Source organism: Pseudonaja textilis, chromosome 5 (genome assembly GCF_049901715.1).
Source record: "Pseudonaja textilis isolate UNSWEBS1 chromosome 5, rPseTex1.2, whole genome shotgun sequence".
Classification (NCBI taxonomy): Eukaryota; Metazoa; Chordata; class Lepidosauria; order Squamata; family Elapidae; genus Pseudonaja; species Pseudonaja textilis.
In genome coordinates, this window is record NC_141994.1 from 21,947,173 (window position 1) to 21,973,370 (window position 26,198).

Consider the following 26,198-nt stretch of genomic DNA (forward strand, 5'->3'; position numbering starts at 1 on the left):
GTAAACAAGCTCCATTTAGGATTATGGGCGTAGCCTTTTGCTTTGGACTGCCCAGCACTTCCTGCTTTCTTGAAAGAGAAAAAACAATACATATATCTCGGGTCTACATCAAGATGGCTGAACATTTTTAGAGCTAAGTTTAGTTACCTTCACTGAATACTTGCAGATGTGCTCGCTCTTGCTTGATGCTTACCGAGCCTCAAACTATCTATCAAAGTTTAAATATAGAAAGAACACTCTGTCCTTTTGCCTATTTCCAAACAAAAAATCTCCAGGATGCATTTTTTTTTTCTTGAAAGCAAAAGTTTCTAAGGCACTTAGAAATGAGCAAAATAACCCATGAATTAATTGACGTTTACACAGAGCTGAGTGCTTTCCTGCTCCCCCCCATTTTCAGATTCTTCTGAAGGATCTTTAAAAGCCTTGACAAGTCGAGGAGAGATAAACGCCTACGTTCTTCGTCAAACCGGAGAAGTTAATCTGGCTTCTCAGGAAGGTGAGTGAGTTAGTAAATTTAAAGATTAATATTGGGGATTGCTGGGCTGCCTTGAAGAGCAATTTCCCCACTTAAGATGCCCTGCAACCAGGAGAATTAAAATAATCTCTCTATATAAAAGCAAAAGACCACTCAGGCATCATCACAAAATCTCCAGAACCGTAAAACCTACAAACCTGAAATTTGGCACATATGTCCCTCTTGACTTCTAGGTGCTCACTAGGGAAGGATTTTTCAAAATGACCATCAGAGCATTAGTATTTCATATATTATTGTTGTTGTTGTTGTTGTTATTATTATTATTATTATTATTACGCTCTGATGCTAAAGAGTTCTACTCCCCCTCCCCACCTGAAAAGGAATCTCTTCCAAATGCAAAACACAAGCAGAGGAGAGGAGTTTCAGTTTTACTTTCACAGCACTAAGCAGCTTTAGTACAGAACAGTTGAGCTAAGCCACGCCCAGGCTCCTTGCTGTCTCCTTCTTGCTCACACAGCAAATACTGTTTCACTTTCCAAACAGCCCTCAACTCTCTCACACACTGACAGGACACTAGCCAGATGAATATTGATGGATGCTGGTAGGCAGAGGCAGAATTTTTTTCCGTTATTTTTGTCCCCCAAAACTAAGCCCGACCATAGTTTCGTAGCGAAGCACAGTTATGGAGCTAGTTTAAAATTTTGAGCAAGTCCAGAGATAGGATAGGCAACAAAAATGGTGCACGATCTGAGGGACAAAAACATATCAGGAGAGATTGGAGGCCTCGACTTACAACCGTTCATTTAATGACCATTCAAAGTTACAACAGCACTGAAAAAAGTGACTTATGACCGTTTTTCACACTTACGGCCATTACATCATCCCCGAGGTCATGGGATCAGCATCCAGACATCTGGCAACTGATTCATATTTACAGCGGTTGCAGTGTTGTGCAATCCTCTTGTGCGACCTTCTGACAAGCGAAACCAACGGGGATGCTGGGATCCACTTAACAACCGTGTTACTGCAGTGATTCACTTAACAACCATGGCAAGAAAGGTCGCAAAATGGGGCAAAACTCACAGAACGGTCTCACTTAGCAATGGAAATTTGGGGCTCCATTATGGTTGTAAGTCGAGGATCCTTCTGAAGTAATGTATCATCCATTCCCTAATATCTGCTTCAATTAAATAGATTTTCTTGATTATTATTTTTGTCATGAATTTTCAAAACTAAGTTCTTAGGTTTACAGAGAATATTAACCTCTGATGTTTTAGAGTTAAAAAAAAAAATCCCACTTCTGAGGTAACGTATCATCTGTTCCCTAATATCACCTTCAATTAGATTAGATGAATATTTTCTTGATGATTATTTTTCTTGTGAATTTTCAAAATTAAGTTCTTAAGTGAACAGGGAAAATTAACCTCTGATGTTTTAGAGTTTAAAAATAAAAACCACTTCTGAGGTAACGAACGTATCATCCATTCCCTAATATCAGCTTCAAATAAATTAGACAAATATTTTCTTGATTATTATTTTTCTTTGTGAATTTTCAAAACTAAGCTCTTAGATGAACAGGGAAAATTAACTTCTGATGTTTTAGAGTTTAAAAAAACCCCACTTCTGATGTTACGTATCATCTGTTCTCTAATATTTATCTCCCTGTTAGTAGATAGGAGAGCGGATGGATCGGCTGTATGCGGAGGTCTTTCGCCAGCTTGGTTCCACGTAAATATGGAGCAAACACTTAGCCAGTGTTTCTTGGCTGGATTACTCAGTATTTCCAAGCCAGAACTTGGGGGAGTCTGAAGTGAAGCCAAGAGGCAGGACCTTCCTTTCCTAAAAATGCACACTCAGTACTTTGTGCTTGCAGGAAATCCAGAGATGCTTGCAATGTGAACACTTTGTGTGTAGAGATTCTCGGACGGAACAGTGGGGAATGGAAGGATTTCTATTTCTTGAAGACAGCTGATCATTTGCATCCTTTTAGATGGTCGTTGAGGCCACTTGGAGGTTTATCTGTGTCCTCAGGGCCACCTGAGTGGTGCTCCTGGTTCCTGTAGTCTGCAGTTTTTTTCCCTCTGGAAATCTATTCTACTCCCACACCATCCCAAGGGTATTCATCCCAAATTGCATAACTAAAAGTTTGTAGAGATTCTCCATCATCCAGGTCATGGTTATCCCAAAGGTGCTTTTTCAGGAGACAACTAGACTTTCTTATTGACAAGAACCATTTATGCTACTCAGGTGACCACGAGGACACAGATACACCTCCAAGTGGCCTCAATGCCCCTCTAAAAAGATGCAAATGACCGCTGTCTGCAAGGAATATCAATCTTTCCATTCTCCCACCATCCAGTCAGAGCTGAAGAAGCTTCTGGGATGAGAAGCGAAACGTCTTCAAAGTAAAAAACAAGAAAGTCCAGTTGCCTCCTGAAAAAAGCACCTTTGGGGGAACCATGATCTGGAGGACTGAGAATCTCTACAGATTTTTAGCTATGCAATTTGGGATGAACACCCTTTGAGTGGTGTGTTGTTAAGTGAATCACTGCAGTTGTTAAGTTTGTAATCCAGTTGTTAAGGGAATCTGGCTTCCCCCATTGACTTTGCTTGTTGGAAGGTCGCAAAAGGGATCATGTGACCCCATCACTGCGACTGTCATAAATATGAGTCAGTCGCCTAGCATGTGAATTTTGATCACATGATCATGGGGAATGCTTCAATGGTTGTAAATGTAGAAAACGGTCATAAGTCCCTTTTTTCAGTGCCATTGGAACTGAATGGTCACTAAATGAACTGTTCTAAGGACCACCTGTATAAATCTAAGTGCTATTAGACTTGCTGTTCTGACCAAGGGCCTCTGAGACCGTAATTAAGCACACACTTAGTTAAAACAACTCATCTTATTTCAACGCTGGGAATTATTTTCATTCCCAGCCCGTAATGAGTCCCAAACAGTCCCTCAAGATAAGCACCCACCTTTCTCTCCTTTGAATTGCTGCCAACAACTAAAGTACCAATTGAACTATAAAAAACTAACTGAAGTACCAAGTCCACACATAGCTTCAAGGATTAATCCGAACAGAACAAATGATTTTGCTTCCTGCAAAGGTTTCATTACCTTTGCCTGTCCTTTATACCTTATGGGAGGGGCAAACACCTCCAAGCCTTACTCCTGAGTCACCCCTTTTGTTTCAGCTGCTCTCGCCTTCTAGCAGCTCTGTGCATACACGCACTGGGAACAGGCTCCCTTTGTTCCTCTGCCTCGCTCCTTCCAGACTCTGGAGGCTCCAGAGTCAGCACCCCACTCCCAGATGGTCCTGGCCCCATCTCTGCATCGGACGCAGGACCCTCGTCTGAGTCCTCCCCAGACTACTGGACTGGTCCCTGTTCTTCCCCACCGTCCGATTCCGCTGCCGTCTGCACAGGCTGCCGGCGAACCACAATAGTTGCTTTGTTTGTAATAGAGAGACCTTGTCCTCCCTGTCCAAAATGTGGACTTTGCTGTCTTCAAAAGAGCAACCTTTGTTTTTTTAAATGCAGATGGACTTCTGAATCTTGCCCTGAGGGGTTCCTTCTACTATCTTGTGCCACGTGTTTTGTGAAGTGGTTGTTTTGTTTCCCCAAGTGTACACATTTGGTTTTTTAAAAAAATACTTTTAACTTTATCCTGGCCAGCGTACGAGATGGGCAGTGTTTAAATTTGACAAATTGAGAAATAAAATAAACTTACACATACGTGCCAAATTTCAAGTTTGTAGGCTTTACAGTTCTGGAGATTTTGTGACGACGTAAAATGGGGAGCAAACAAATGTCTCCCTTAACAACAGAGATTTTTTGGCTCCATTGTGGTGGTAAGTCGAGGACTAACTACATTCTTCAGTCCAGTTTTAGAGCCACAGGCATGGACAAAAGCAAATTTTCTACTAACAACAATCATATTAGCAGAGAGGCTCATTCTGCGGTTGAAAGAATTTGCTTCATAGTTTGTTTAATGTGAATCCTTTCCTCGCTCTCCATAACAGGTTCCATTACCCTCAAGGTACCTGCAACTCTTCAAACTTCTCTGAAATTGTCTGGAAGGAAGGTGGAAATCAGTCCAGAAATCCAATTGCAGGAGATCCAGACTGTCTCGAGTGAAGATCGTGTCGCAGTGACGGGTGAGATTTGTTTGTTGATAATCTCCTGAAAACACATCACATTTTCCAGTGAAACAAATTTTCTGCAATGGGTGGCTGTCTGGGTTTACAGAACAAGCCACATCCTAAACCCCTCCCCCCCCTTTTTTTTTCAATTTGGCCTGTTGGAACTAACCAGAGTTCTTGAATTCAGATGTGTTTGTGAATTCCGTTTAATTTCAGCTCAGAAACAATGGTTTTAGTCTTCAGCTTCTTGAGGATTAAAGCAGAAGAGACATGAATAGAATAGAATAAGAATGGAACGGAACGGAATGGAATAGATGGAATGGAACGGAACGGAATAGCAGAGTTGGAAGGGACCTTGGAGGTCTTCTAGCCCAACCCCCTGCTTAGGCAGGAAACCCTACACCACTCCAGACAAATGGTTATCCAACATCTTTTTAAAAACTTCCAGTGTTAGAGCATTCACAACTTTTGGAGGCAAGTGGTTCCGCTGATTTAATTGTTCTAACTGTCAGGAAATAGGAATACAATTAGTATTTATCTGCATTTATATAGAGAGTAGGGTAGAGTAGAATAGATTTCATTTTCTTTCCACTTCAAGCACAAAGTCCAAAAGCGGTTTCCAAATAAGAAACAAAATTAATCTCCGTCAATTTTTGCTCATACACACACACACACACACAGAGAGAGAGAGAGAGAGAGAGAGAGAGAGAGAAGGAAAATTGAAATATGTTTGCATTTGTAGGGAAGAGAATCAAATGTTTCCTTGCTTTGTTTAGTGCAGGTGTGTCCATCCCAAACCCCACAGGCCATAGATAGCACTGGACAGCTAATAATGTGGTCCCCACAAGATCGTAAACTTTTAACTTTATGATGTGAGTTTTAGCAATAACTATATTATATATTTTACATGTGGCCCAAGATAATTCCTCTTCACTCAACACAGCCCAGGCAAGCCAAAAAGTTTGGATATGCTCTCTCTCTCTCTCTCATACATTGAAAGAAAGATCGAAAGAAAGACAGATTGAAAGAAAGAGGCTGAGAGTGTGTGTGTGAGAGAGTGATTAAAAGAGAAAAGATAGAGAGGGGGAAAGAGGGGGAGAGAAAGAGAGATGGAGAGAGAAATTGAGAGAAACAGGGTTAGAGAAATTGAGCAAGAGACAGAGAGAGATTGAGATAAAGAGAGAGAGAAATTGAGAGAGACACACACACAGAGAGAAATTGAGTGAGAGACAGAGAGAGATTGAGATAAAGAGAGAAAGAAATTGAGAGAGACACACAGAGAAAAAGAAATTGAGAGAAAGACAGAAACAGATGGGGTTAGAGAAATTGAGAGACATGGAGATTGAGAGAAAGAGGGAGAGAGAGATTGAGAGAGACAGAGAGAGAGAGAAAGAGCAAAACCACACACAATGATCAAAGCAAGTCTCTCCATATATCTGTAATATGACGTATGCTCTTCAACTTAGACTGTTCATCCAAATCATGTCCGATTTATCTAAAAACTTTGGCAGGACTTGCAACCCACTTTCGTCCCTCACTTCCATGCTCCAAATGGAGTCCGCTAGACCGAAGGTTACATAGCTCTGAATAAAATAGGTTGACCTTGCTTGTCACGGTTAAGGAATGTCCTTGTTAACGGCCAGACGACTGGCTTGGCTGACCGTGACTTTATTTTATTTATAAGAATGGCCTTGAAGTGCAGCTGATCAGGTCATGCCGTCCGTATTTGCAGAAAGAAACCCTTAGTCAGAAAGTTTATTTTGGAAGTGTAAAAAAATAAACCACCAGCAGCGACATGCGTCTTTCTTGATGATTTGGGATGGAGTGGGTGGGCTTCCCAAATAGGAAACTAACCAAACCCATCGCATTTATTTTCTACAACAAGAATAGTGTGGAAGGCCATAAACTCCATATTTGAACCTGGAGAGAAGTTGCATAAACAACTTGGCAAGTTCCTTTGGGAGAGAGCGAGGGAGAAGTTTACAAATGTTTTTATGCTACCTTATGAATCCCATAATCATAATTATGATTAAGGAGTATTATTCATAATTACTCATAATTATAATTATGAATCTCAGAGGGACGTGGTGGCTCAGTGGCTAAGACTCTCAGCTTATCGATCAGAAAGGTTGGCAGTTCAGCGGTTCGACTTCCTAACACCGCGTAACAGTGAGCTCCCGTTACTTGTCCCAGCCTCTGCCAACCTAGCAGTTTGAAAGCATGTAAAAAATGCAGGTAGAAAAATAGGGACCGGCCCATAGATTTCCACTGCTCTCCTCTCCTCTGCCTTCTGCGCATTCGTGTATCAGGCACTGGACCCAGCTGTTCCTCCTCTTCCTCATCAGCCACCTCCAGACCTGAGGACTGTTGACTCTCCATCTGAGGGCCGATGGATGGCCTAGGTTCTGCCTCTGTCTCTTTCTCTCTCTGCCAGCTCCATTCTCTCTTCCCTCTTAGAGCTCCCAGATTGCCCTGATGCTAATTCTGACTCCCACACCTCCTCCTCCTCCTCCTCCTCCTCCTCTAATTTGGCTGCTGAAGGGGCCGGCAGCCAACAGGCCACAACAACACTTTTCAGTGTGTTATCGATAATAAGAAATGCTTTATCAGAGGCTCTTCTTGCCATTATCCACTCGGTGAGTAGGTTCATTTGTGTGAGAAATAAGGTGTTGAGGCATAGAGTTCTCTTCCCAAATTCAGAATCTTGTTCGTTTACCTTTGTGGATGCAGCCGGCCTTCCTCCATTCTTTGCTTCTTCGGTTTTTGTTAAGCACTGTATGAAATCTTCAGATTTCTAATACTGTTGCTCAAAGATTGAAATGTATTCAGTTTTTGTAAGATTTTTTTTTAAGATAGTCATTTAGGCTTGGGTATATTTTGGTAGGAAGACGCTGAGTACAGAAAACAAATTAATTGCAGTGGAAAACAGCTGTTTACAGCTGGAAAAGTCTGAGCCCAAATAGAAGGGGGAAAAAAGAGGTTTGCTTCAGTTCTTACTGTAAGCTCTCATTAAAAGGTCCCAAATTAATCATCATCATGTTACAGTGTTTGCTACCTGCACACTCCCACCATAAATAATAGTTCAAACTCTGCTGTTAGAGTAAAAAAAAAAAAAGCTGCATAGATGATCAATGTAAGTCCAACAACTGCTAACGGCTATGTTCATTTTGACATTGGGTCAAAGTCTAGTTGCATTTTTACTCTCTCTCTCTCTCTCTCTCTTTCTCTCTCTGTGCCATAACTATTCATCTCTGCCCCCTGCCTTTTATCCCCAGAGCTAGGGTGGGGCTTCAGTAGCAGCGGTGGCTTTTCCATCCCAAGGACCAGCCCATAGATTTCCATTGCTCTCCTCTCCCCTGCCTTCTCCGCGTCCACACAGCAGGCACTGGACCCAGCTGTTCCTCCTCTTCCTCATCAGCCACCTCCAGACCTAGGGGCTGTTGACTCTCATCTGAGGGCTGATGGATAATCCAGGCTCCGCCTCTCTCTCTCTCTCTGCCAGCTCCATTCCCTCTTCCCCTTCGGAGCTCTCAGGTTGCCTTGATGCTTCCCTGACTCCCATGCCACCGCCTCCTCATCTGACTCGGCTGCTGGAGGGGCTGGCAGCCCAACAGGCCACAACAAAGGCGAATTACTTACGCTGCCACAAATATTTCCAGATCTCTATCTCTGTCGGAAAAAGTTCTACACCAGGGGTCCCCAACCACCGGGCCACGGACCAGTACCGGTCCGTGGAACATTTCCTACCGGGCTGCCGGTTTGCTGGGTGCCACCATCTTGTTTGATGAGAAAGTGCTTCTGGGTGAGCTTTTCCGGTTGGAAAGCGGCATTTGGGTCCTGAAGGAATCCTCACGCCTTAGTTTCATCGAAGGGGGGGGGGGGCTTCGAATGAAACTAAGGCACGAGGATTCTTTCAGCACCCAAGGCAAGGCGAGCTGAGCGACCGTCCCGAAGCCGTCCCAAAGCGAAGCCCATCGACAAAGGTACAAAGGAGGAGTTGAAGGTGGCGGGGAGAAGTGGGGGACGGCTGGCTGGTCGGTCACTTGGCTTGGCTCGCCTTGCCTTGTCATGTGTGCTGATGCCGGTACCGGGCCGTGGATCATTTTGTGATGCAAGTACCGGGCCGTGGCAAAAAAAAAGGTTGGGGGCCACTGTTCTACACAATAGAGAAAAAATACTCCTGGCCTTTTTTCCCCTGCAGATATGAAGACAATGCAGGAGAACAGCAGGCAGAGCTGTGGGGTGGATAGTCATATGCAATAGTCATATGCACCATATACATATAGTCATATGCATAGAGCCATATGCAGAGTGGTGCGGTGGCCTAGACTAGGTGGAGTTCTCACCTCACAATCAGGAGGCTGTGAGTTTGATCCTAGCTAGAGGCAGATATTTCTCTCCCTGGGCACAATGGGAATGTATCTACTGAATATAACTCTGCACTGGAGACAGGAAAGGCATCTGGCCAGTAAACACTCAGTTCCATTTAGTTGCCCCAACTCCACCCCGCAAGGGATTATGGGGGTCATTAAATGACAAACATATCATCATATGCACTATCATGTGCATATGATAGTGTAATTCTTGTCTCTAAAGAAGGTAAGGTCATTATTATTTGAAATGTAGTAATTTATTCTGCCATTGTTCCTCGTTATACCTCTTGTGGATTTAATTTATGGCCTGGGTCATTTTTCCAGTAATGTATGTTTTCCTTCCCTGGACTATGTCCATGATCTAATACTGCGCAGTCAGGGGAGATGAATAATCTCAACTCCACATTCCAGAGAGAGGTGAAGTTGCCGAACAAAGAGCTTTTCTCATAAATCATGTTAGCTAAGTGTTTTTACACACCACCACCACAAACAGTCCTTCCAACTTTTGCACTCGTTTTATAAAGCTTTGCTGGGGTCCTCTCGAACTTGGTTCAGTTTGCTTAGCCCTCGTATTCTCAGTCCAGAAGCCGAAAATAGACCCTAGGGAGAAAAATAACCCGGTGATAATAACCACAGGAAAAAATGTTATTTAAGCCCTTGGATTCCAGCTTGTATGGAGAGAGAACCCTTCATTTTTCATTTCAGGAAACAGCTGCTTAAGCTGTCTTAAGGCTCTCTAGGATTGTTAGAACAAGGTTGGAAAAATTGCTGTAAAAAATGTTGCCGGGTAGTTTGGAAGAAGCCATAAACTTGAGCAAGACGTGAATATTTCAGAGAGAATAGAGGTATTCTTCGACGTACGATCACAAGGGAGCCCAGAATGTATGTTATTCAGTGAGAAATTTGTTAAGTGGGCTTTGCACCATTTTATGGGTCTTCTCACCACATTTGTTAAGTGAATCCCTTGCGGGTCCTAAGTTAGTAACATGGTTGTTAAGTGAGCCATTGACTTTGCTGGTGAGAAGGTCATAAATGTGAATTAGTTGCCAATGGTCTGAAGTTATCATCTCTGCAGCAGCTATATAGTTGAAAATCTGTAAGTATTTTCTTTTGTCAATGGAATTTTCATTACTTTCATTCAACCAACAGATAGTAATTAATCTGGTCTCATTTATTGCTGCATTTGTGCTGGTCCTTCAGGGGTCCCCAAACTTGTGGACTTGTGGACTTCAACTCCCAGAATTCTCCAGCTAGCATAGCTGGCACAAAGGCAACACAATCAAATAAGCAAGAGTCCTTTCATTATCTCCAACTTTTCCCCCAATGTCCAGTTACCTTCAGCTGGAGAAAAACTCTCCCAGGAACAGCCTTTAAGTGGAGGAAATTCAGCCCGAAAACAAAGTACATGCAAACTGTAACTAAAAATCCACACAAACCACACTGCAGTAATTAACTTGACAGGGCAAGAGAAGGAATTGCAGACTTGAAAGCATGGCAAAACTCACACGGTTGGGAAGACGCCAGGAACACAGATAAGCCTTGAGGATACTAGATAAATTCACAATTTGCTCCCAACAATTTGCTGCATGCAGCTTCCTTTTATAAACACTGTTCCCAGCCGAAGCTATTGAAGGGAATCAGGGCCCTTTCCTCCCCCCTAAGCCACGCAACTCATGTTGCTCCCTTCTCCGTTCCTCCCTGCGTGCCCTAGGATGAAGAGGGGGTGGGTCTGGGTCTTCCTCTGAATTCCCTCTACCTTGCTCTACCTCTCCCCTGCTTTGCCCAGCTGGACTTTGCCCTTCCCCAGTTTCTTCCACAGCTAACAGAGCCACACTCCCGCTCCTTGTCAGCTGCTTGGCCTCCCCCTCCGAATCAGACTCTGACAGGGGCAGTATCCTTCCCCTGCCACGCCCACCAAGCCATGCCCACAGAACCGATAGTAAAAAAAATTTTAATCCCATCACTGACTCTGTTACCTTATTAGTTGGTACCAAAATATTAATAATTCTCTTTAAGCATACAGAGGGAGTCATCTATATAGTTACAATCAAAATTTCTATGACCACAGAGTGTTTGATTCCCTACCTATATATATGAGATAGGTGAGGGCTTATCTACATATTCTGTGCTACATAACCTACATTCTGCATTTTATATGTGTAATATATTATAGAAAAAGTTAAAACCGCTGATAGGAATAGGAAGCAGGTGAGTGGTTCATGCTTTCATTTTGGAGAGAAAAATGATGTGTAAGAACTTGAGAATTTCTGATTACCCTTTGTCAAAAGATGCTTGTAATTTTATTATTTTGGAAAATAGTTGGAGAACATTGCATACTTCTGGCCTTGGTGCAGAACTGTTGACACAGCAATTGCTATCTACAGTACTCCAGTTCTTGTCTGACCACAGTCAACAATAACCTTCAGCAATAGAAAGTATCACTTTAAAACTGGAAATAGTCACTATCCACACAAAAGAATCTAGATTTACCTACAGAGTGTTTTCATTAAGGAAGATCCATGCATCTTCAACTATTTGGAGCCATTATTAAAATTTAAAACTTGTCTCCAGAAGTTATAAATACTCCAACACTGGAGGTTTTTAAGAAGAAATTGGATAATCATGTGTCTGAAATGGTATAGTTTCCTGCCTAGACTAGAAGACTAGAAGTTGGACTAGAAGACCTCCAAGACCTCCTTAAATTTTAATCCCATCACGGACTCTGTTACCTTATTAGTTGGTACCAAAATATTAATAAATCTCTGTTATTCTGTTCTGTTCTGTTCCATTCCCCTTCGCTCCACTCCACTCCACTCTGTATATTCTATTCTATTCTATTCTATTCTATTCTATTCTATTCTATTCTATTCTATTCTATTCTATTCTATTCTCCCATGAGCTGTTCAGAACATCCAGAAGTGGGAGGTGCTTCCGGGACGCTCCTCCTCCTTCATGGGACACCTCCCCAGCGTCCCCCAGTTTTAGCTCAGCCTTCGTGGTAAGAGGTTGTGCACTCCCTGACTGGAACGGTTTCCTGATTCAGCTAGTCAAAATTCAGGTTTGCTCTTGGGTTAATTCGGCTTGTAAATTTTTTCCCAATTAATTTGGCGATTTCAAGGTTTGTGGCTCTATTAGGTCATCCCCCCGATCAGTTTGAGAGCAGTTCTTTGTGGTTGGCGGAGCCTGCCACTCGGCAGGCAGCCTGAGACGGCGGCTTCAGGCAATTAGCTTATCTAATCCCCTGATCGTCTTATCTCTGCAATCTTGGCGGAGCGCTTGCAGCCGCGGCTCACTTTTCCTTGCCGTTTCGACTGACAGGATCATTTATCTGACAATTTAGAGAGTCAGCAGCAGCGGCTCATTAAACTGCTCAGGCAGTTAACATCGGAGATTCTGCCTTCCCGCCATTTTCAACGGCTGGCTTCAAGTTCGCGCCTAAATATCACAGGCGCCATTCCCCGCTGGTTTCCCTTCTTGGGGACCAGGGCAAGTACTTTCCCACTCCACTTCCCTGGCATTATTTCTCTTTTATCTTGCTGGCGTTGGATAAGCAGGCTAGTCCTTAAACAGGATTTTTTTTTTCTTTTTGCAATTGCTTTTGGATCATTACATTGGAGTGAAGCCGCAAGTGCCATTTCAAACAGCGGGACGTTTTTGACAGGAAAGAATCCATCCAGGCCCTGTATAGCTGGTTTCCCTTGTTGGGGACCAGGGATCCAGAATATTTCTTGCTTGGAGCGCTTGGGGGTTTCCCTTGTTGGGGACCCTTAGATACTGTTTCCCATATACACAGTTTTACATGTAGATATAGGCACGTATATGTATATGTATATGTGTGTGTATATATGTGTGTGTATGTGTATATATGTGTGTGTATATAGATATATATATAGAGAGACTTACACTCCTGGAGAAGCGTTCTACTTTCAACCACAGGGGTAGGCATCACCCCTAAGTACAAATAACAACAACAACAACAACAACAATAATAATTTTAAAAGCTGGCATCAGCCCCAATATCGGGGGATATTGTCCGAAACCATCTCATAGACTGGAGCATCAATGGCATCGACTTGACGTTTGAAGGGCGCTAAGCATCTATCTAGACTGTACGGCAGCATTTCGAAAATCTGAGGCTCTATTCCTATCCTTCAACCCATCCACTTTAGGACACAAGGTCTCATCGACGACCATTGGTAGATGGTTGAGAGCCACCATAGCTAAAAGTTACGAATGCCAGTCCATCTCAGTTCCTAAGGGCATTACAGCCCACTCAACAAGGAGTGCGGCAACATCAGCAGCATGGGCCACACGGGCTTCCATAGACGAAATCTGCAGAGCGGCAACTTGTCAGAAATTATAAAATTGATGTCTATGCCTCAGCGGACGCTTCATTTGGCAGAAGAGTCCTGCAGAGGGTCCACAGAGTTTAGGAGTGGATTTTGATCCAGATGGAGTCCTTCCCTAAGGACAGACCAAGCTCTGGTATGTCCCACTTCTGGATGCTCTGAACAGCTCATGGGAGAAAGGGCGTTGGTACTTACCTGATACGCCCGTTCTCTGTGACCTGTGAAGAGCATCCAGCCCCACCCATTTCTTTCCATCTGGTGTGGTTCCATTCCGGTCAGGGATCTAGATTAGGTGATGAGTTCCGGACTTTGGCACTCAGTCTTTGCAAAACTGGGGGACGCTAGGGAGGTGTCCCGTGGAGGAGGAGGAACATCCCGGAGTTTTAAGCCCAGCCTTTCCAGAAGAGACTGAAGCACCTCCCACTTCTGGATGCTCTTCACAGCTCACAGAGAACGGGCGTATCAGATAAGTACCAACACCCTTTCTCTTCCCTTCCCTTCCCTTCTCTTCCCTTCCCTTCTTTCTATTCTATTCGCTTCTATTTCATTCCATTCCATTATTTCTATTCTATTCGCTTATATTCACTTCTGTTCCATTCCATTCATTCCATTCCACTCCACTCCACTCTAATTATTCTACAATATCTTACTGCTAGTATATACTTAGATTGATTGCTGATAGTTTTAAAAACCTAGAAAGCAGCCCCTACTATTACAATATAATGCTTTCACTCAGTCAAGCCAATTTGTGGAACATTAAAATATAGAAGACCCTTAATAATGTGTGAAAATAACTATTCCCCCCCCCCCCAGGCCACATGGGTCAAAAGGATGCAAAAGGAAGACACATTAAAGCGGAGACACAGCATGGCACCGTCAATCTCAAATGTCAAAGCTGGTTCCAATCTTTGAAATTGAAGATTCCTTGACAATACTTACTTTATAAATAAAGACAGAGAAATCCAAGGTGACAGTTTAAAATTATTCTTACTAATAATAAAAGTGTGAATATTACTTCTCTGAATTGGAGAAATGTTCATCTTTTTGATCAGGTTCAAGCTGGAGCTAAGGAGAAATCTCCTGACAATGAAAACAATTAATAATTGGAACAACTTGCCTCCTGGAGTTATGGGTGCTCCATCACTGGAGGTCTTCAAGGAAAGATATGGAGCACGGTTATGGGTGCTCCATCACTGGAGGTCTTCAAGGAAAGATATGGAGCACGGTTATGGGTGCTCCATCACTGGAGGTCTTCAAGGAAAGATATGGAGCATGGTTATGGGTGCTCCATCACTGGAGGTCTTCAAGGAAAGATATGGAGCACGGTTATGGGTGCTCCATCACTGGAGGTCTTCAAGGAAAGATATGGAGCACGGTTATGGGTGCTCCATCACTGGAGGTCTTCAAGGAAAGATATGGAGCACGGTTATGGGTGCTCCATCACTGGAGGTCTTCAAGGAAAGATATGGAGCACGGTTATGGGTGCTCCATCACTGTAGGTCTTCAAGGAAAGATGTGGAGAATGGTTATCGGTGCTCCATCACTGGAGGTCTTCAAGGAAAGATAAGGAGCGGACTTCTGGTTTGAGCTTCGGCGACAGACAGAAATCCGCGATCGTGTGTGATTTCGGTCTGGGCTCGCTGCTGGAGCGCCCCGAGCCAGCTGATTTTGGGGCTAAGCCACCCCGTAGAGGTGGTGAAGAGGGGGGAGACTGCCAGCAGGGTTGAGGAGAGCCGCATCTCTCCTTCTCAGCTGGCCATTACTCCCTTTCCCAAAGGCAGTTGCAGCGGTGGTCAGAAATGGCCACCTCAAAGAAGAACTCGACCGGAAAAGAATGTGCAGGAGGAAGATAAGAACTGAAAGTTCTGGCTGACTGGGTTAAATTGCAAAAGCAACAACTGAGGTACCCTGGAATTTAAGCTTAAAAAGAATAACATCGCTCCCAAAGAAGAGTCGGAAGCAGCGAAGGAAAGTGAAAAGGGAAAGGTTTGGTTTTTTCTTCTTCTTTCCCTTTCCCTATACTGACAACTAAGAGACTCAATAAGAAATCAGAAAAAAAAATCTGCTTTGACGTCAACAGGCAATTAAGCTGAAAATAAAATAAAATGTCAAAGGGATAATAAAGATTTCTGGACACTAAAAAACATAAGCAGGAAAGGAGAGAAAAAGAATAAAAGGGTAGGATCTGGAAAAAAGGGAGGAGACTGCCTGGAATTAAAAGGAATCTACAGTAAAACTTCAACAAGACTTCTAAAAGATACATTTTAACTGAAACTTGGCAACTAAATAGTAGAATCCCAGGAAGAGAAAGTGAAAAAAAGCAAGAAGAAACAGCTTGTGTGTATTTGGATTACTTGGTGATCTTTGGATAATTGGTTATTGCACTTGAATGACTAAAATCAATTGGGTGGTTGTTTAAAAATTTATACAATGGCACTATTTCTGGATGAATTGAAAATGGAACTTAAAAAGTACAAAGAAGATGCACAAGAAGGTTCTTTTGGCTTCGTTTTTCAATTCTTAGAAATGGAGATTTGGAACTATGAGAAACAACAAGAAACATCTGCAAAACAAGAAGACTGGGACAAAGAAGAAGCCATCTTTAATGAACAAGTAATTCTATGTGGGGAAGAAAAAGGAAAGGGGCGAAAGAGAATGGAGAATTTAAGACTTAAAAAAACAACCAAAGAAAAGAAAAATAGTTAGAAAAATAAGTATAATATTGGAAAGCAACAGAAGAGGGGAATACAGAAGAGAGAAATAGAGGTAGAGAGACAAGGGGGTAAAAAGGGGAGAGAGAAGAAGAGAGGGAAGAAGGAAAGGAAAAGAAGTTACAAAGGACAGAAACAAGATATAGAGAAACAGGACCTATTTAGAGATAATGGGTGAAAATTTAACTGAAAAAGGGATTCTGTAAAGGTACATAAGATTGTATTGTTATACTAGTAATAGAAATAATTTTAGAAAATTGGAAACAATGTATGATTAAAATGAGGGATAAAATAGTTACTGTGAATAGTGAAATGTTTGTTAATAAAATAAATGAAATAAAATAAATGAGAGAATTGAATTAGGAAGGGACAGGAACATTTTTTAAAAAGTTTTTATTGGTTTTTAAAAACAAACATAAACAAACAGAACATAAAAACATCAAGCCATCTTCCATATGTATAGGCCTTCAAGAAAAAATAAGCACCGTTATGGGTGCCCCATCACTGGAGGTCTTCAAGGAAAGATAAGGAGCATCATTAAGGGTGCCCCATCACTGGAGGCCTTCAAGGAAAGATAAGGAGCATCATTATGGGTGCTCCATCACTGGAGGCCTTCAAGGAAAGATAAGGGGCATCATTATGGGTGCTCCATCACTGGAGGCCTTCAAGGAAAGATAAGCACCGTTATGGGTGCTCCATCACCGGATGTCTTCAAGGAAAGATAAGGAGCACCGTTTTGGGTGCTCCATCACTGGAGGTCATCAAGAAAAGATATGTGGAGCATGGTTATGGCTGCTCCATCACTGGAGGTCTTCAAGGAAAGATGTGGAGCGCAATATGGGTGCTCCATCACTGGAGGTCTTCAAGAAAAGATTTGTCCAGGATGTAATAAGTAATAGGTTGTCCTGCCTTGGGCAGGGGGTTGGACTGTAAGACCTCCAAGGTCCCTTCCAACCCTCTGATTTTATGAATCTCAGAATGAATATATATGTCATGTCAATTATTTTGATACCTTCGGGCTTAACTCTTTGGATATAGGCAAGAAATTCTGACCACAATAAAATATTACAAATCTTCCACCCCACCCCATCAATAAAAACAACCAAGTTCTCATGCTTCAGCTAAGGCTGCAGACTAACACAGATATCTTTCAACAACTGAATGGCCACATTTTCTCCAAAGACAAAGAAAAACAAAGCCACAACTTTTCCTTCACAGTATTTTTAAGAACAACAACAAAAAAGGAACATAGTTTGCTCTCAATAAATGAAAAGCTTTTTTTTTAAGTACATTTTTCCCCACTAACAAAAAGGATTGTCGGCTTTCAGGGAGTTTCAAACATCGGACACCGTTTCAGGGATCTTCTGCCAGACTTCCTGGCGAGATCAAACTTTCTTCCACGGCTTGCTCTGTTATAGCTTCAATCAGAGGAAGTTTGGTTTGTTCTAAGTCTTTTTCTCCCAAAGACCCTAGGATGCTCGGTCGCGCCATGGCCATAGTGCTGTACCGACGTTTTTTCAGTTTCTTCGCCATGATCAGTTCGTCACCACTGACCTCGGTACCAAACCATAAAGGCGGCTCATCATCGTTATATTCGTATTTCTGGAGCCTTGGCGCGTAACTTGAAACAGCCGGGCTAGAAATAAATATGCGTGGGATGGCGTGATTAGTGATTTCACCATAGGCAGTTCAGGACTCTAAAATAGGGGAGTCAAAGTGGATTTCTTTGCGGGCCGGATCAGCGGTTCTCGGTGGGCCGGGGGGGAGCAGGGGGAGACAGGATGGGTGCCTCTTGCAGCCCTGCTGTATAAAATGGGGCATGGGCCTCCGCGCAGCCCATTTTTGGCCTGCAGAGTGCTGATGGAGGGTGAGGAGGCTGAAATGGGCTGCACAGAGTCTCGCGGTATCAGGGCTCCGGAAATTACCCCCATTTAAATCATGAGTATCTAGCCAAACTTCCAAAACTTAAAGAAGATTTATTAGGAGTAAACATGCCGGCACTGCCTGGTGTAGCCGACTCTGAGACACATCATCCATTTCACCCTTGAGCCTGGTTTTCCCCCAGGGGTGTCATGCCCCAATTGGAATCTGATTACAAGGGGGAGGTGGAACAGCTGACAGGGAGTGGGAGTGTGGCTCCGGTGGCTGTGGAGGAAAGTGAGGAAGGGCATAGGCTGGCTCGGCATTGGATATGGATAATGGAGCAACATGGTTTACAGGGGAGGAAAGGGCTCTGATCCCATTCATTGGCTGCAGCTGGGAAGACTGTTTAAAAGGGCAAACTGTGCATGGCAAGGTTGCTGGAAGCAAAGTGTGCATTATCTTTATCGAGGCTTATCTGGGTTTTGGCATCCTCCCAACTGTGTGTGCTTCGTTATCTTTTGGAAGTCTGCAAGTTATTATCCTGGTCTGTTGTATTAATTACTTCAGCATGGTTTGTGTTGTTTTTTTTATTTCTACTTTATCTTTATTTTGGGTTCACACTGCATTTCTTCCCTTTGTAGACTGTTTTTAGAAGAGTTTGATCTCTAGCCGAGGATAATTGGGGCCAGCTTGGAGGCATTAAAGATAATTTATCTACTTTGGTGACTTTGTTACTTTTGTGCCACGCCTCAGATCATTACACTGGATGTATCATAATTCATATTCTCCAATGGGACACATCCATAGCCAAGAGTCATCAACCATACTCTCCAGTTAGAATTTTGTGCAGCAGAAACTTTGGTCACCTTGAAAACATTTATGGAATGCAGTTTTGGTTTGCAAGCTGCTGCACTGCTCCCCCCTCCCTTTCTGTTGGCAACTTTAAAAAGACCATAGAACTATCTTATGAGTTGACAAATGGGGCCTCTGCAGGGCCCTTTTTTGGCCGGCAGAGTGCTTCTGGAGGCTGGGGAGGCCGAAACTGGGCCACGCAAGGGCCTCGCTTTGGCCGACAGAGGCACCGCGGGCCGTTCCTTTGATATTTCCAGGTGTTGTGATTAGCTGGCAGCAGGTGCAGATGGATGAGGAGAGCGAGGACTCTGATGAGGGGCCAGGACCATCAGGGAGTGGACTGCTGCCTTCAGAGATTGTGGGGGCTGGCAGCAACGACGAGGAGGTTCCCGAGGAGCCTGTGCCAAGTGCACGTGCATGAAGGATTACTCGGAGGAAAGAACAATTACAGCAGCACAGGTGACTTGGGAGTAAGGCTGCAAGATAATGGCCCCTCCCTCAAGAGGGTAAAAGCCAGGTTTGGAAAAGCCTTCTTTGCAGAAAGCAAAGAAGCTCAACTGGTGCTCAACTCTGAAGCTCAACTGGTGGACATCTTAGTTTGTGAATCTTGTAAATTAGTTCTTATCTCTGGGTTTTTGGCAGCCTTGACAACAATTTGGCAAGGCTCTTTCTTGTCGGGGATAATTGTTGGAAAGCAGTCTTTTATCTGTAAAGGAACAGCATTCGTGATTAAACCTTGAAAGGTGGGGGCTACTGCCTTTGTCTGTGTTTGCTCTCTGGGAACCCGGTTGGGTTAGAACACCAGGCTGGCCCCACAGGCCAAATTTAAGCACCCTGCGGGCTGGATGCAGCCCACAGGCCTTGAGTTTGACCCCCCCTGCTCCAGAATATGGATCTTGCTGGCTCGTTAATTACAGGTAGTCCTCGAGTTATGGTCATAATTGAGCCCATCGTTTCTGTTGCTAAAGCGAGACAGTTGTTGAGTTAACTTTGCCTCATTTTCCAGCCTCTCTTGCCACAGTTGTTCCATGAATCGCTGCAATTGTGAAGTCAGTGACAAGAGTTACAAAGTGAACCTTGGTTCCCCATCAACCTGTGTTTGTTGCAAGGTTGCAAAATGGGATCACACGGCCCCGGGACGCTGCAACTGTCATAAGTACATGCCAGTTGCCAACTGTTTGAATTTTGATCAGGTGACCCTGGGGAAGTTGCAAATGGTCTCTAATGCGAAAAACAATCATAAGCTCCTTTTTTCAGTGCCTTTTTTTTTTTAACTTCGACCAGCCACTAAACAAATGGTTGTAAGTCAAGGACTATCTGTATGCTATCTAAAAGAATTTTGTTTGTTTGTTTAGGGTAGAAGGTCTTCAAACTTGGCAAATGTAAGACTTGTGGACTTCAACTCCCAGAATTCCTCCTCCAGTCATGTTAGCTCAAGAATTCTGGGAGTTGAAGTCCACAAGTCTTAAACTTGCAATGTTTGAAAGACCTTTGGTTTTGGGAATCTATACATTTGTCTCAGACAATCTCTTACCGGGTAATGCCTATGCAGTACAACATCTTAAGTATTCGGAGCTGCAAGCAACCTTTCGCCAGGTTTTTTAGGGCTCTGTCGGTAACATTTTTGCAACCGGAAATATCCAGGTAATGTAGGAAATTGCAGCCTGAAGCTATTAACTGAATCCCTGCATCGTTGATCTGTCCATCAAGCAAAAACGTGACACAGAATTAAAAGCGTTTCAACAGTCAACATTGCGGAATAGGAAATCTTGATTTTAGGAGGCATTTAATCTACATGAATGCATGTCTGTTAGATCTCTGTCTCGAAATTGAAGCTTCCTGGCTGAATGGATGTTCTCCTATCTGTTTTAAGATATGCCTTAAGCTAACACTTCATGGTAAGGGTGGCTCTTGAAAACAAGAGGCTTTTCCTGCTTCTAGAGCAGGGGCCTCCAACCTCAGCAACTTTAAGACTTGTAGACTTCAACTCCCAGAGTTCCTCAGCTGAGTTGAAGTCCACAAGTCTTAAAGTTGTCAAGGTTGAAGATCCCTGCTCTAGAGAACATGAATACTATCTGTTTTTCAAATTCGATCTCTGACTCATCATTAAAGCTTCCTGGCTGACTGGGAATCGTCCTACCAATTTCAAGCTTATGTTTTGCGCTTACTCCTGAGAGAAAAAACGGATCTTTCCCCTCCCTTCACAAAACTTTCATTCTGTTTAGGGGATCCCATCTTGGCAACTTTAAGATTTCAACTCCCAGAATTCCCCATGGCTAGCTGGGGAATTCTGGGAGTTGAAGTCCCCAAGTCTTAAAGTTGTCAAGGTTGGCGTCCCTGTTTTTAGAAAGAAGGGGTGAACCACAAATGTCTCCCATTCTCATAATCTAGACTAGATCTAGCCACAAGTGCTGGCAAAATATATAGAACCAAGGATGGGGGAACTGGGTTCAACAATGATTTTGTCGCACAAGAATTGGAGAATTACTCCACCTGAAGTAAAGGAGAATTTACAGGAATCTCCATGTGCCAAAGTTATTAGTAACAAAAATTTCTTATCCCTTTGGATGGGGCAGACTTGACAGAACTCTGGGGGAGAAAATTATTACTCATGACATACTCAAAAGGGGAAAACAGTATTAGCTAGCGTGGTTTTCATACATACCTTGAAACAGCCCACCAGAATGAGACATGTGAGTTTGCGACAATTTAGTGACAAATATTTTAATGTAGAATTTGATATGTGCCGGCAGAAAGACAAATCAAGGTAGTCTAGTTTTTTCAATTCAGTACACAATGCCTGGAACATAAGTTAATTTAATTTATTGAATTAAATTTCAACATCGAGACAGATCTACCAGATCCCACCCTGGCTTCCTGAAGCAAGATAGGGATGAATTTGAGTGTTAGAAATTCTGTTTATATATAGCAGCACAGAGCAAACAAAGGTTACAGTCACCATGTGCTTTACTGCCCAACCGTTTAAGAGGAAACAGGAAACTCTACTTAGAATAAAAGAGCATAGAGTATATACCATAGATCCAAACTGGTAAACACTGCCATCTACTGCCTGGATACTACTGTAGTTGTGGCATAGAAATACCTTCCAAATGAATTCAGTCCCACAGATAGCAAGCATAATGCTTATTTAAGAATGACAAGGAATGTTATGAAATGAAACCTCAAAATATTAATACAGAAAATCCAACAGTCATAAATGAGACACCTCTATGTTGTTTTACCTTCATTCCCGTATCAGAAATCAGCCTACATTCCGACAGAATAATCTCCTTAATTTTGAAATGCCTGCCAAGGCTCTCCAAGCCCTATAAACATTTTAAACCAATGTCAATGTACTAGCAATCTCGTATAAAAAATAATTATTAAACTGATTGACTCGTAAAATACACCCCAACACTGTAAATTGGGAACAGAAGGAAATTGGTGTTGGGAATTTGAAAAAAAAAAAATTGCAGGAAGAGGTAGAGAATTAGATTGAAAAAAAATGTAATTGTCAGGACTCCGACATTCACCCTCATTCAAATCATAAGTCTCTAGTTGCATCTCTCGGAGTAAAAAAATTGATTTATTAGGAGTGACCATGTCAGCGTTACCTGGGGGCAGCCAACTCTAAGACACATCATTCATTTTACCCTTGACCCTGGTCTTCCCCCCACCCCCTGGATGTATATTCTCCAATGGGACATATCCATAGCCAAGAGTCATCAATCATGCTCTCCAGTAATAATCTTGCACGCCAACAGCTTCAGCTGCCAAGCAATTATCTGAAGCATTTAAGGAATGCACTGCTTTTCCTTTTCTGCTGGCAACTAAAAAGACCAAAGAAGTATTTTTTTTTAGTTGACAATAATATTCTCAAAAGGGAAAAGGTTGGCTGTGACAAAAGACCAGAAGACACAATGCTCTACAGATAGTCCTCAACTTAGGACCATACGCGATCCCACAAAATTCCATTTCTAAGCAAAAAAAAACCCTGTCCAGTTTTGGCCCATTTTACATCTTGCCCCATTTTCTTTATTGGACAAGTGTGATCGGACACGCGGGAAACATTACAATGACCCAGAAAGCACGTGCATATTCAAGGAAGCATACCTAGCAGACATTTTCATTTGCTCACCTGATCACTGATGCCTGTTCGTGAAATATTGAGATAGGCTAACGAAGCCATTGCTGTCATAGCCTGAACCCCAGTATCCGTCACAAGTTTGCAATTTTGCAAATTCAAATAAATCAGATTTGGGCATCTAAAGACGGGATAAGAAATGTTGAAAATATAAAATGAAATGAAATAGGAAAAAAAATATAACCAAGGGAAAAAATACATATAATGGCACAATCATGGCATTGAAAATAACCCTTTTATTCTGTTTATGTTGTTGATTGTCTAAATTGGTCTAAAGTTTTTACTACTGAAAAATGTGAGTGTTATCTTGTTAAATCTAATTCCTTTTACTAAAACAACCAAAAAAATTGCTTAGATTTTCCATTAATCCTGTTCCTGAAGTTGTACTGAACCTTATTTTAACATCTGTGATTGGCAAAGAGGCCTGATGCATGGTACTTCATGAAAATCATCTTGAGTCTGTAATAGTGTAGAAAATATTTTAAATCATCCATTTGTGACTGTGAAATGGATTATTTTGCCATGCTTAATGAGAAATGCAATATAGACCCTATTTTACCAAAAGGTTATTCAATTTTAATTAGATTGCAATTATAAATTAGAATTATGACATTCCAGAAATTGAAAAAAATTTGAACTTGTCAGAATTATGCTTAAATAAAGAATTGTTTAATTATTTCAAGCAAACAGTATATTTACTTATTCTATCTCGGTTCCAATTAAATAAATGAGTTATGTTCAAAGAAAAAAAGAAATGTTGAAATGTTTCTTACTTAATCCTTGATTTACGAACACACTTGAGCCCCAAATTTCTGCTGCTAAGTGAGACATTTGCTAGGTGAGTTTTGCCCTGTTTTGCGACCTTCCTTGCCACATACTCTTTATGTGCATGACTGCATTCCCACTCACACTAGTCGTACTATTGCTAAATTTGCAGATGATACAACAGTGGTGGGATTCATCTCCGGAGAGGATGAGTCTGCCTACCGAGATGAGGTGGACTGGTTGTTTTCGTGGTGTGGAGGCAATAACTTGGTCCTCAACACCAATAAGACCAAGGAGCTTATAGTGGACTACAGAAGGAACAAATGAGACATCCCTCCCTTGCTTATCCATGGAGACCGAGTGGAGCAAGTGGTCAGTTTTAAGTTGCTGGGTGTTACCCTAAAAGAGGACCTGACCTGGGGTGCTCACATTGCAGCCCTGGTCAAAAGGGCCCAGTAGAGATTATACCACCTGAGGCTTCTCAGAAAACAACAACTGAATGAAAAACTGCTGGTAACCTTCTACCGCTGCACCATAGAGAGCATTTTAACTTCTCTGTGTGGTTTGCCAATTGCACAGGGGAAGATAGGACAGCACTCCAGAGGGTTAACGTCATAACCCAGGGGATCATGGGTTGCCCTCTCCCCTCTTTGGAAGAGCTTTATAGCTCCTGCTGCCCTAAGAAAGTTCAAAACATTCTTATTAAAGATGCATCTCATCCTGGGAACACTTTAAAAAAAAAAACTATTGCCATCTGGCAGACAGTACAGGATAATTAAAAAGAAGGACAAATAGGCTGAGAAACAGCTTCTATCCCAGGGAAGTAGCTCTTTTGAATTCTACTGTAGAGTGCAATATGAATGCAATATCAGGGGTTTTCAATTCAATGTGTAGAGGGTGAAGGATGTGTGTCTGTGTTTATTTTCATGGTCATGAATAATGTGCACTGAAAATGGTGTTTGATTTCATTGTACCAGGTGCATTGACAATAAACTAAACTACACAGATGTTAAGTGAATCATTGCAGGTGTTAAGGTAGTAACACAGTTTTTAAATGAATCTGGCTTCCCCCATTGACTCTGCTTTTCAGAAAGTTGCAAAAGGGAAACACATCGCCCTGGAACATGGCAATTGTCATAAGTATGAATCAGTTGTTAAGCATCTGAATTTTGATCCTGTGACCATGGGAGAGCTGCAATAGTCGTTAAGTGTGAAACATGGTGATAAGTCACTTTTTTCAGTGCCGTTGTAAGTTCAAGTGGTCGCTAAATGAACTATTGTAAGTCGAGGATGAACTGCCTCCAACTAAGAAAATTAAAGTGGAACTTTTAGGTAATAATACAGACCTAAAGCATGCACACACAAACACACACACACATACATACATACACCCAAAACCTTGTGGATTTTGCAACCCCTATACCCGTGATGGTGAACTTATGGCACGTATGCAACAGGTGGCACGCAGAGCCATTTGTGCCGGCATGCAAACTGCAGGCAAACTTACCTCACTGCACATGTGCACGCCTCCCAGCTGATTTTCGGCTGGTTTGAGGCCTTTTTCGGCCTCCCAAAGGCTTGAGAAAGGCTTCTGAAGGCTTTGCAGGCTGAAAACTAGTCCCATTTCGTCACTTCCGGTATTTTCGGAAAAACAGTAAGTGACGAAACGGGGCTAGTTTTCGGCCTACAAAGCTTGCAGAAGCCTTCCTCAAGCCTGTGAAAGGCCAAAAAAGACCTCAAACTGGCCGAAAATCAGCTGTGAGGAGCAGTGCAGGTAATGGGGTGGTGAGGTGGGCGGGGATTGCGTGTGCATGCATAGGGGTTATGGGGGGGGGTATGCATTGCTTCCTGGGTGCTGGCACGCGAGCATGCACACAATTTTTGGCACAGGAGCTCAAAAAGGTTAGCCACCACTGCCCTATACACTCATCAGTATATTGGAAAACTTTCTAGAACCTTCCCTTCCTAGGAATGGAGTTTAAGGGTTTCATTCTTTCCAAATGCTGGCATTAATAAGGCAATCTGCTTCGATGAATTAAATGTAATTCCATTTAAAATCCTGAGTGAAACTCTGGCTTTGTGTATGTGAGGTCTCTGCTATTTTGCTACACTGAGGCATCTTTGTGTGCTACCAGTGAAGCTTCACGGAATCATGTTGGGTTGAATGTTTTCACAGCTAGAGAGAGAAACAAATTTTGTTGAATCATTCTGACTTGGTGTAAAGGATGCCAGGGTTAGGTGAATGGCATTCATTCAGTCTGCTGCTTCCATCTTGGGACCGATTCAAAATTAAATATCCTATGGCTTTAAGTCCCCCAGCCAATTTTGTAAAATAATGATTATGAACTCTAACTCCTGGCATGATCCTTGTTGACTTGGGAGATGATGACCAATCTGCCATGGGTTTCTCTAAAATTACGTCTCACGGTATTTTTTTCATGGGAAAGAGAAAGACACTCTGTCTGGTTCTTCTGGTAAGACTTGTCCAGTATGGTGGAATCTGTGGCATTGCTCTTAGCTT

The 26,198-nt window shown here is 42.6% G+C and overlaps 2 protein-coding genes across 9 annotated transcripts in view; one reads left to right on the forward strand and one right to left on the reverse strand.

The window, feature by feature from the left end:
- FAM185A (family with sequence similarity 185 member A) overlaps positions 1-26,198 on the forward strand; it is a 71,783-nt gene that overhangs the window by 31,244 nt on the left and 14,341 nt on the right. For 4 of the 8 annotated variants that reach the window (XM_087934284.1, XM_087934282.1, XM_026701740.2 and 1 more), the window contains 4 exons: positions 398-496; positions 4,501-4,635; positions 14,156-14,309; positions 18,558-20,037. In XM_087934284.1, the coding sequence (XP_087790410.1) occupies positions 398-496; positions 4,501-4,635; positions 14,156-14,271 (350 nt within the window). In that variant the 3' untranslated portion in view covers positions 14,272-14,309; positions 18,558-20,037. Of the gene's footprint in view, positions 1-397; positions 497-4,500; positions 4,636-14,155; positions 14,310-18,557; positions 20,038-26,198 lie in introns of those variants that run through there. The other 4 variants (XM_087934286.1, XM_026701756.2, XM_087934288.1 and 1 more) reach the window with 2 other exon arrangements.
- The window catches only part of FBXL13 (F-box and leucine rich repeat protein 13), a 72,018-nt gene continuing 62,876 nt past the window's right edge, over positions 17,057-26,198 (reverse strand). Inside the window, exons 17-21 of the mRNA XM_026726699.2 lie at positions 22,907-23,033; positions 22,011-22,094; positions 21,434-21,568; positions 20,303-20,466; positions 17,057-17,689 (exon numbers count right to left, since the gene is read on the reverse strand). Of these exons, the coding sequence (XP_026582484.1) occupies positions 17,407-17,689; positions 20,303-20,466; positions 21,434-21,568; positions 22,011-22,094; positions 22,907-23,033 (793 nt within the window). The 3' untranslated portion in view covers positions 17,057-17,406. The remainder of the gene's footprint in view (positions 17,690-20,302; positions 20,467-21,433; positions 21,569-22,010; positions 22,095-22,906; positions 23,034-26,198) is intronic.